At 31.9% G+C, this 11,416-nt stretch overlaps 2 protein-coding genes, 2 long non-coding RNA genes and 1 pseudogene across 6 annotated transcripts; 3 read left to right on the forward strand and 2 right to left on the reverse strand.

The window, feature by feature from the left end:
* Positions 1-1,451: 1,451 nt before the first annotated feature.
* Positions 1,452-2,351, forward strand: LOC149057361 (E3 ubiquitin-protein ligase XIAP-like). Its single transcript, XM_089222415.1, has 2 exons — positions 1,452-1,590; positions 1,660-2,351. The coding sequence occupies exons 1-2, from the start codon at positions 1,466-1,468 to the stop codon at positions 1,769-1,771; spliced, it is 237 nt and encodes a 78-aa protein (XP_089078541.1). The 5' UTR covers positions 1,452-1,465; the 3' UTR covers positions 1,772-2,351.
* LOC149057362 (uncharacterized) lies at positions 2,335-5,563 on the reverse strand. Of its 2 annotated transcripts, none has more exons than XR_016190782.1 (4): positions 5,456-5,563; positions 2,976-5,392; positions 2,744-2,877; positions 2,335-2,674 (listed from the first exon to the last, which is right to left on the reverse strand). It is a non-coding gene; the product is annotated as an uncharacterized LOC149057362 (long non-coding RNA). The 2 variants fall into 2 exon arrangements; XR_016190783.1 differs by having other exon boundaries at positions 2,976-3,176; positions 5,456-5,523.
* Positions 3,138-6,429, forward strand: LOC149057363 (uncharacterized). Of its 2 annotated transcripts, none has more exons than XR_016190784.1 (4): positions 3,138-3,245; positions 3,309-5,725; positions 5,824-5,957; positions 6,027-6,429. It is a non-coding gene; the product is annotated as an uncharacterized LOC149057363 (long non-coding RNA). The 2 variants fall into 2 exon arrangements; XR_016190785.1 differs by having other exon boundaries at positions 3,178-3,245; positions 5,525-5,725.
* Positions 6,385-7,268, reverse strand: LOC149057364 (E3 ubiquitin-protein ligase XIAP-like). The gene is made up of 2 exons (XM_089222416.1): positions 7,111-7,268; positions 6,385-7,041 (listed from the first exon to the last, which is right to left on the reverse strand). The coding sequence occupies exons 1-2, from the start codon at positions 7,233-7,235 to the stop codon at positions 6,930-6,932; spliced, it is 237 nt and encodes a 78-aa protein (XP_089078542.1). The 5' UTR covers positions 7,236-7,268; the 3' UTR covers positions 6,385-6,929.
* Positions 7,269-7,929: 661 nt separating this feature from the next.
* On the forward strand, positions 7,930-10,517 carry LOC149057365 (heat shock protein 70 A1 pseudogene; annotated as a pseudogene).
* The last annotated feature ends 899 nt before the right edge of the window (positions 10,518-11,416 follow it).

Genomic DNA, 11,416 nt, shown 5'->3' on the forward strand with positions numbered 1-11,416 from the left:
GATTCGACGTGATACACCTATCCGACCATAATAAAATCGAGGTGCATACTGTTTTTAATTTGCGTGCATAAAACGCTTTAGCCTCTGTAAGAATATCTGACCACACGGACAACTATAATGGAACTAATCAAGTTATTGGATTTCCGTTGGTGTACGCATTACTGGAATAAAAAGAAGAAGCAGCGTATATTCCAAATTATATATAAAAGTCATACTTTCAGAGGCACAAAAATTTGATTTTCTTTATTCATTTAACTGTATTACGTTTTACCATACCTATTCATTTAATTTAATTTAATTTACACTAAATTAAGAAATATAAAAAGTATATCTGTAACTTAAATTAAAATTTGTATTACTTTTTTATTTTCAACAATTTATTTTATTTGTTTAATTCTATTTAAATTAGTATGTGATATTTGGATTTATTTCTTCGTATTTATATTAATTCGAACTACCAACTACCTGTAACCTACTTTATTATTAAATTTAAAATATTAATTAGATTCAATGAATTGGATAAAATATATTTAATCCTAATTATTACAATATTATTCTTTCCATTTTTTTGCTTTTAATTCTCAATGATTATTATTTATTTTTATTCTTCACACTGAATGACTTCTCCGGACTTAATAAGTCACCATACTATTTTGCTTTGGGCATAAATATCAGCACAACGGTCAACGGTTCTATTAGGTATATTAGATATTTATAAATTAATATTTATAATATTATGTTGGCCCGTTGGGCATCAAAAAACCGAATGCTTTTAATTATTCCTATAATATATAATATGTTTTTTACTTACCTATAAATTACACAATCAACAAAAATACAAGTACTATGTATTTGTAGGTTCTGAGCACCTTTTTTACAGGGAGATTTCTTTAGTTCAAGCGGACATTTCTACATACGTCTACCGTGTAACACAAATTCTCAAAAACCCTAATGTATGTTCTGAGCACCTTTTTTACAAAGAGATTTCTACACACGTTCACTGTGTAACACAAAATCTCAACAAGCATAACATATTATAAAACTGTGTACCTATATCGTCTGTTACACAAAAATAATGAAAATTTTTTTTTAGATTTTGAAAAATCTAAATTCAAATTATCATACGGATATGCAATAGAATTTAGAAATACTTCAACGTTCGTTAGATTATACAATGATCGAATGTACTACAATCTTTTGTTAACGAATTTTTACGATGTTTTTGTAATCCAATTATAATAGATAGTGGTTTTAAAAGTAACATTCTGACTACTAAAAGTAACAATTTACAATTAATTTATTACTTACACATGTTGGCTACACTGAGCTGTAATTCTTTAGTGTCAAAATTAATTTTCTTTACATTTTAGTAACTAATTAACTATCGTTAAACCAAGTTGTGTTTTATGTTTATTTTCGTATCTCTAAAGAATATATTTTTTATAGTAATACGTTTTGATTTTCAATGTCATTTAAAAACATGAACTTACAAAAAACTAGCAATGACATTTCTTCATTAGTTTCTTTAGTACCAAGCAAATCATTCCCAGCATATCCGGAATACATTACATTTACATCCAGATTAAAAACGTATGATATATTACCATAAAATATACCTCAAAATAAATATTTATTGGCTGATTGTGTTTTCATATTCAGAGGAGTAAAAGATGTTGTAAAATGTTTTTCCTGTGGACTTGTCTTACACGATTGGAAAAAAGATGATATACCATGGATTGAACACTCGAGACATAATCCGGAATGTATATAATATTATGTATTATTATCAAAAGGAAATCACTTTGTGTTAATGTGAAACAGTCTTCAATTATATTACATTCTAATGAAAATTATATTACTTTATCACATATCGATTTACACCGTTTGAAACAATTTCAACACTGTGTTGATTTATATATTATTGAAAAACAAAAAAAATTGTCAAGTCATCAAAAGACTTTTGACACAGCATATTCACTAATCATGGCAGATGTAAACGGGTTACCTTCTTCTTGTCGTCGGAATGAATTTACAAACCAATATATTCAGAATTATGACTTAAGTTATAGTAATTTGGAGTCTAACGATATTTCTTTTATGTATGAATTATTACAGTAGGTATCATTATAACTCATTATCAGATATGATATTGCAAGACTTAGTAGTCTATTTTTTTTTCAATCAGCTGTTAACCAGTAATTTATATTATTATTTTTTTTTATTTTACGTTTCATGATACTAACTCATGTACCTACACTACTTTTTACTACATTTTAAAATAAATATACAATCATTTATTTTTTTTTTTTTTTTACATACATAAATAAAATACTATGCATAAATATATAATTTATTTTTACAATAAAATAATAGCAGATATTTAATTGATATATAATGTGAGTGATGTATAAATATGTTTCATAACACAAGTATATTTAAACTGAAAAATTTTTATTTTGCATAGTACCTATTATATATTCAAATTTTTTTCTACCGTCATTAATAAATACATTATTATGTCTTTGATAATTTATATCTTACTATCTTCCTCTTTGGATCAGACATAAAGCGTGTGAATATTGTTTGTACAACCTCTGATAAATTATTCCTAAGTTCTTGATCTTTTGCTTGGTCGGTTATCGTTACTTTAAAACTACATTCAGCTTCATTCCATCTATAAAAAAATATATATTTTTTTTTTTTAATCTAACTGTAATATGATTATTAAAAAAACATATATTACATTTATTACAAGTATATTCTGGGGTAAGCGGATAGCTGGACGAAGTGAATAATCTTATTACATTTTTGAATATTGGTGATTAAATAATCGCCTTATTTGAGACCAATAATAATAGTAATAGTAGTGGGCAGCGCCTGCAATAAAAAGAATACTGTAGCACGCCTCCTTGATAGTAGGTATATAGTAATAGTATATTATATCACTACTCATATGAATAATTATTTTAATGTACCATGCAGAAATATTGTTATTCGCGTAAAATTAATATAAAACATAACGTTGATATAAAACATATGCAAAGCAACATCCAGGGCGTTGCAGCGCCTGCTGCACGACTGCAAGATAGTCTTTCCGTAGTAATGCTAAAAGTGTAGCAGGGATAAATGGCCACCAACCGAGAGTAATTATGTCACATCATATCATTCGCTTCGCACTGCTCAGCACATAGACACACGGAAAAAAGTTTTTTTTTAATATTTCAACTTCTCAAAGAACATTGCAAGTATATATCATTAAACATACAACATAAAATAGTTATAAATCTAATTTAATTTTTTTTACTTAGCTAAAAAAAACATCAACAGTTTTATCGCTGCAAGCATTGTATTGAACAACGGTCCCACTAACTTATAATATATCAACACAAACACACACGGAAAAAGTTCAATTTTTTTTCGAATATTTCAACTTCACAAAATAACAATGTAAGTATATATCGTTAGTATAGATATTATTTTTATAAAAAAAATAATAATATAGGTAGGTAGGTGTACGTTACATATAGAACCATTCAAACGAATACATCGACATTATTATTGTATACGTGTACAATATTCAATTAAAAATTGTTTTTAAAAATATAAATTACAGTATGCCTTCAATCGTTTCAAACAATACACGGAATAGAAAAATCAACAATGTTCTAGAATCTTTAGAATATCATCGTTCTAACCCAGAAATCACCTTTACATTTGTAGGAGATTATTACCCATTTATGGTAAAGGATCATGTATTAAATATTTTAACCGATCCACTTCGAAATTATACATTAGTTGAACTGTGTAGGAACCCAAAAGTGGTGTAGCAGTGCATGTTATCATGATGAAAGATCTTTTGGTTTTCGAACTTACAATCCTATATATCAGTTTGTTCGATTAAATGATATAGAAGCGTTTAAAGATTATTTTTATTATACACGATGTATATTATGTAATCGGTTTTTAACAAAAGGAGTTCATTTAGAAAGTAACCCATTCCCTGCTAGTATTAACGCCGTACCTGTACCCGAAACATATTCAGCATTTTTTGTTTTAGATATGATGAGAAATATATCTCATCGTTAAAATTTTAACTAACAATAAAACAATTTCCTAAGATGTATACACTTTAAAACATTAATTATATTGTTATTTAATATAATATTGTAAACACGCTGTCGAAGAATAATAGTTAATATTAAAATCGCTACGATTCTTTTAACGATAAACAATCATTATACACAGTTTAAAATAACATTTATTATATTACTATTATTATTAATAATTTTTTTCTTAATCAAAACCATATTCATCTAACCCTATTATATTTAAACGCTTTTAAGGTTATTATTATTATTATTATTATTATTATACGCTTTGTACCTACATACGAAAATTATTAATTTAATTCTTATTAGATATTATATTTTAATTACTAATAATGTATTATATTTCGTAAAAAAAGAAAATGTATTGACAACTATTAAAACTTACATTGAATTCTGTGATGTGAAATATACAATTAATGTTAAACATGAATATAGAATTAATAAGATGTGCTAATATGTGCTTGTATCTATGTTTGCGTCCAACATTCTTCATTTATTTTCTACGATTCTTTAACGATAATCAATTATACACAGTTTTAAAATAACATTTATTATTGTTTTTTTCTTTAATTAAAACCATATTCATATAACCCTATTATATTATATCTAAATGAACTCCTTTTGTTAAAAACCGATTACATAATATACATCGTGTATAATAAAAATAATCTTTAAACGCTTCTATATCATTAAATCGAACAAACTGGTATATAGGATTGTAAGTTCGAAAACCAAAAGATCTTTCATCATGATAACATGCACTGCTACACCACTTTTGGGTTCCTACACAGTTCAACTAATGTATAATTTCGAAGTGGATCGGTTAAAATATTTAATACATGATCCTTTACCATAAATGGGTAATAATCTCCTACAAATGTAAAGGTGATTTCTGGGTTAGAACGATGATATTCTAAAGATTCTAGAACATTGTTGATTTTTCTATTCCGTGTATTGTTTGAAACGATTGAAGGCATACTGTAATTTATATTTTTAAAAACAATTTTTAATTGAATATTGTACACGTATACAATAATAATGTCGATGTATTCGTTTGAATGGTTCTATATGTAACGTACACCTACCTACCTATATTATTATTTTTTTTATAAAAATAATATCTATACTAACGATATATACTTACATTGTTATTTTGTGAAGTTGAAATATTCGAAAAAAAATTGAACTTTTTCCGTGTGTGTTTGTGTTGATATATTATAAGTTAGTGGGACCGTTGTTCAATACAATGCTTGCAGCGATAAAACTGTTGATGTTTTTTTTAGCTAAGTAAAAAAAATTAAATTAGATTTATAACTATTTTATGTTGTATGTTTAATGATATATACTTGCAATGTTCTTTGAGAAGTTGAAATATTAAAAAAAAACTTTTTTCCGTGTGTCTATGTGCTGAGCAGTGCGAAGCGAATGATATGATGTGACATAATTACTCTCGGTTGGTGGCCATTTATCCCTGCTACACTTTTAGCATTACTACGGAAAGACTATCTTGCAGTCGTGCAGCAGGCGCTGCAACGCCCTGGATGTTGCTTTGCATATGTTTTATATCAACGTTATGTTTTATATTAATTTTACGCGAATAACAATATTTCTGCATGGTACATTAAAATAATTATTCATATGAGTAGTGATATAATATACTATTACTATATACCTACTATCAAGGAGGCGTGCTACAGTATTCTTTTTATTGCAGGCGCTGCCCACTACTATTACTATTATTATTGGTCTCAAATAAGGCGATTATTTAATCACCAATATTCAAAAATGTAATAAGATTATTCACTTCGTCCAGCTATCCGCTTACCCCAGAATATACTTGTAATAAATGTAATATATGTTTTTTTAATAATCATATTACAGTTAGATTAAAAAAAAAAAATATATATTTTTTTATAGATGGAATGAAGCTGAATGTAGTTTTAAAGTAACGATAACCGACCAAGCAAAAGATCAAGAACTTAGGAATAATTTATCAGAGGTTGTACAAACAATATTCACACGCTTTATGTCTGATCCAAAGAGGAAGATAGTAAGATATAAATTATCAAAGACATAATAATGTATTTATTAATGACGGTAGAAAAAAATTTGAATATATAATAGGTACTATGCAAAATAAAAATTTTTCAGTTTAAATATACTTGTGTTATGAAACATATTTATACATCACTCACATTATATATCAATTAAATATCTGTTATTATTTTATTGTAAAAATAAATTATATATTTATGCATAGTATTTTATTTATGTATGTAAAAAAAAAAAAAAAATAAATGATTGTATATTTATTTTAAAATGTAGTAAAAAGTAGTGTAGGTACATGAGTTAGTATCATGAAACGTAAAATAAAAAAAAATAATAATATAAATTACTGGTTAACAGCTGATTGAAAAAAAAATAGACTACTAAGTCTTGCAATATCATATCTGATAATGAGTTATAATGATACCTACTGTAATAATTCATACATAAAAGAAATATCGTTAGACTCCAAATTACTATAACTTAAGTCATAATTCTGAATATATTGGTTTGTAAATTCATTCCGACGACAAGAAGAAGGTAACCCGTTTACATCTGCCATGATTAGTGAATATGCTGTGTCAAAAGTCTTTTGATGACTTGACAATTTTTTTTGTTTTTCAATAATATATAAATCAACACAGTGTTGAAATTGTTTCAAACGGTGTAAATCGATATGTGATAAAGTAATATAATTTTCATTAGAATGTAATATAATTGAAGACTGTTTCACATTAACACAAAGTGATTTCCTTTTGATAATAATACATAATATTATATACATTCCGGATTATGTCTCGAGTGTTCAATCCATGGTATATCATCTTTTTTCCAATCGTGTAAGACAAGTCCACAGGAAAAACATTTTACAACATCTTTTACTCCTCTGAATATGAAAACACAATCAGCCAATAAATATTTATTTTGAGGTATATTTTATGGTAATATATCATACGTTTTTAATCTGGATGTAAATGTAATGTATTCCGGATATGCTGGGAATGATTTGCTTGGTACTAAAGAAACTAATGAAGAAATGTCATTGCTAGTTTTTTGTAAGTTCATGTTTTTAAATGACATTGAAAATCAAAACGTATTACTATAAAAAATATATTCTTTAGAGATACGAAAATAAACATAAAACACAACTTGGTTTAACGATAGTTAATTAGTTACTAAAATGTAAAGAAAATTAATTTTGACACTAAAGAATTACAGCTCAGTGTAGCCAACATGTGTAAGTAATAAATTAATTGTAAATTGTTACTTTTAGTAGTCAGAATGTTACTTTTAAAACCACTATCTATTATAATTGGATTACAAAAACATCGTAAAAATTCGTTAACAAAAGATTGTAGTACATTCGATCATTGTATAATCTAACGAACGTTGAAGTATTTCTAAATTCTATTGCATATCCGTATGATAATTTGAATTTAGATTTTTCAAAATCTAAAAAAAAATTTTCATTATTTTTGTGTAACAGACGATATAGGTACTCAGTTTTATAATATGTTATGCTTGTTGAGATTTTGTGTTACACAGTGAACGTGTGTAGAAATCTCTTTGTAAAAAAGGTGCTCAGAACATACATTAGGGTTTTTGAGAATTTGTGTTACACGGTAGACGTATGTAGAAATGTCCGCTTGAACTAAAGAAATCTCCCTGTAAAAAAGGTGCTCAGAACATACAAATATATACTACTAATACAAAATAAAAACAATTCTATGGATACGTTTGATGGTAAACAAACACTATGAAAATAACAATCAACGAGAAATATGGAGAAAATTCTAGAAAGTTGTTTGACGCCATAGTTCTATTATATTCAAAATTTAACTACATGTTCTTTACCGTGGTAGCGGACAGCGGTACAATGGGGTGACGGTGCGGCGGTCACGAGTGGGCTCACGAAATTCCTCGAACCTTCTCGAACGTTTGTTCGGTTATATAAACGCTGAAGGCGTGCCGCCCTTCGTCAGTTTGAATTTGGAGCGGTAACTGTGCGATTCGTTAAGCAAAGTATAACGATCTTACACTTTCTTGTGCGAAACTGGGTGTTATTATTACTAGTGCGATTTTAAAATAAAATATTTATTTATTTTTTACCGTAATCGAATACTGCGGTACTATCTACCCACAGCGGTACCTACAGTGCTTTCAATATTATACAAGTTTGATTCTCGTAGTTCCTTATCGTATATTAATTGTGCGTGTGACAAAAGTTTGACAACTATATTGGCGTAATGGCTGGAAGAACAGCGATTGGTATCGACCTGGGTACCACCTATTCTTGTGTGGGTATCTGGCAACATGGAAAAGTTGAGGTCGTCGCCAACGATCAAGGAAACAGGACCACGCCGAGTTATGTGGCATTCACCGACACCGAACGGTTGATCGGCGACGCGGCCAAGAACCAGGTGGCGATGAACCCCGTGAATACGGTGTTCGACGCCAAACGGTTGATCGGCCGTCGGTTTGACGACGACAAGACGCAAGCAGACATCGAACACTGGCCGTTCAAAGTGGTGAACGATTTCGGTAAGCCCAAGATTCAAGTGGAATTCAAAGGTGAACGGAAGGTATTCGCGCCGGAAGAAATCAGTTCGATGGTGCTTACGAAAATGAAAGAGATCGCTGAAGCGTACTTGGGCAGTGCCGTGACGGACGCCGTGATCACTGTGCCAGCGTATTTCAACGATTCGCAGAGACAAGCGACCAAGGACGCGGGAGCCATAGCTGGACTGAACGTGATGCGAATAATCAACGAACCGACGGCTGCGGCATTGGCTTATGGTCTGGACAAGAATCTGAAAGGTGAGAGGAACGTGTTGATATTCGACCTGGGTGGTGGCACGTTCGATGTGTCCGTTCTGCAGATCGACGAGGGTTCGATATTCGAAGTAAAGTCAACGGCGGGCGACACGCACTTGGGCGGCGAAGACTTCGACAGTCGACTGGTGTCTCATTTGGCCGAAGAATTCAAAAGGAAATTTAAGAAGGACGTGCTCAAAAATCCGAGAGCGCTGAGACGGTTGAGGACGGCCGCAGAACGTGCCAAGAGGACTCTGTCGTCCAGTTCGGAGGCCACCATAGAAATCGATGCTCTGATGGAAGGCGTCGATTTCTACACGCGAGTGTCTCGTGCCCGCTTCGAAGAGCTATGCGCAGATCTGTTCAGATCGACCCTGCAGCCGGTAGAGAAGGCATTGGCGGACGCCAAGTTGGACAAAGGAGACATACACGACATAGTGCTCGTGGGTGGTTCGACGAGGATCCCGAAGATCCAAAGTCTCTTGCAAAACTATTTCTGCGGCAAACCTCTCAACCTGTCCATTAACCCCGACGAGGCAGTAGCGTACGGTGCCGCAGTACAGGCGGCCATTCTCAGCGGTGACACGAGTTCTGCGATTCAAGACGTATTGCTCGTGGACGTCACTCCCCTGTCGCTGGGCATTGAGACGGCTGGTGGTGTGATGACAAAAATCGTCGACCGCAATTCTACCATTCCGTGTAAACAAACCCAAACGTTCACTACGTACGCGGACAACCAACCGGCTGTCACCATCCAGGTGTTCGAAGGAGAAAGGGCCATGACCAAGGACAACAATCTGTTGGGAACTTTCGACCTGACTGGTATACCTCCGGCGCCAAGAGGTACACCCAAGATTGAGGTAACTTTCGATATAGATGCCAACGGTATTTTGAACGTGTCGGCCAAAGACAACAGCTCTGGGCGTTCCAAGAATATCGTCATCAAGAACGACAAGGGCCGCCTGTCTCAGTCCGAAATCGATCGTATGCTCAGCGAGGCCGAACGGTACAAAGAAGAGGACGAACGGCAAAAACTTAAGATTGCGGCCAAGAACCAGTTGGAGAGCTACGTGTATGGTGTTAAGCAAGCATTGGACGAGGTAGGTGACAAGCTGACAGAGGCCGAGAAGAATACCTGCAAGCAAGAATGCGACGCTGTCGTACAATGGTTGGACAACAATCAATTGGCAGAGAAAGAAGAGTACGAGTACAAACTAAAGGATATCCAAAAGAGCTGTTCGGCGCTAATGATGAAGATACACGGTGCATCAGGACAAGCCGGCGGCGGCGATGCGCCTTGTTCCGGCGCCAATGGTTTCCCTGGATCCCGTCCCGGAGGACCTACCATCGAAGAAGTCGACTAATTCCTTTATTAATTATGTAATTTTATTGTTTATTTATTATTTTGTAAATGCTAGCCTGATTTGTTGATTTGTATCATATATTCTGATTGTTAAGTATTCACTATGTAGAATTAAGTATTGACTGATTTGTTTTATTGTAATATTATTTAACTAAGTTTTAGTAAAATAAACATTTATTAGCCTACATATCATCTGTTTTTATTTGTCCTGAAAAATATCTACCTGCAAATCATTTAATGTTTGCACTTAAACTATAATAATAATTAATTTTATTATTAATATTAAAAAATCGAAAATTTAAGTGGTCTATAAATAACTCAAAAAAAGTCGCAATTAATTTTACATTGCCGCCCGTTTATGACGTCATCGCGCGAAGAAAAGAACTGGGTGCTTGCTCAAATTATTCTATAATTTCGACCACGACGACGACGACGACGACATACGCGGGTCCCCTCCTCTCTGTGCCATTACTTTTGCCGCGAATGTACAGCGGCCGCCCCTATGGGGCCATATGGCCGATGCTTAGTACGTTAATGCGGCAAAAGTAATGGCACAGAGAGGAGGGGACCCGCGTATGTCGTCGTCGTCGTCGTCGTGGTCGAAATTATAGAATAATTTGAGCAAGCACCCAGTTCTTTTCTTCGCGCGATGACGTCATAAACGGGCGGCAATGTAAAATTAATTGCGACTTTTTTTGAGTTATTTATAGACCACTTAAATTTTCGATTTTTTTGAGAATTTTTTTTTTGAAGTGTCAGTAAAAAAATATTGGACCACCAAAAAAACTTGAAAATTTAATACACGGTTCCTTATGAGTTGTTCTTATTGTAGCTAAAAAAAAATTAAAAATCGTAAGTCACAATTTTTTTTTAATAAGCGTTTACAGTTGCAAGTAATTTTGAAGTTGAAAAATCATAACATTTTTTACGTTTACAACTAAGGATAAAAAGTATAACACTAAGTTTTCCTTCAAATAGCTATAGAGAAAACTCGAAGCGTCGTTATAGGAAAAATTTTAAGTGCGTTGAATTTTAAATTTTTTCGAAATAGTGTAACGATAACGATATATCCTCAAACGATTTT

The sequence above is a fragment of the Diuraphis noxia genome, unplaced genomic scaffold (genome assembly GCF_037042655.1).
Source record: "Diuraphis noxia isolate RWA-SAM2 unplaced genomic scaffold, SU_Dnox_SAM2 contig0003, whole genome shotgun sequence".
NCBI classification, from domain to species: domain Eukaryota; kingdom Metazoa; phylum Arthropoda; class Insecta; order Hemiptera; family Aphididae; genus Diuraphis; species Diuraphis noxia.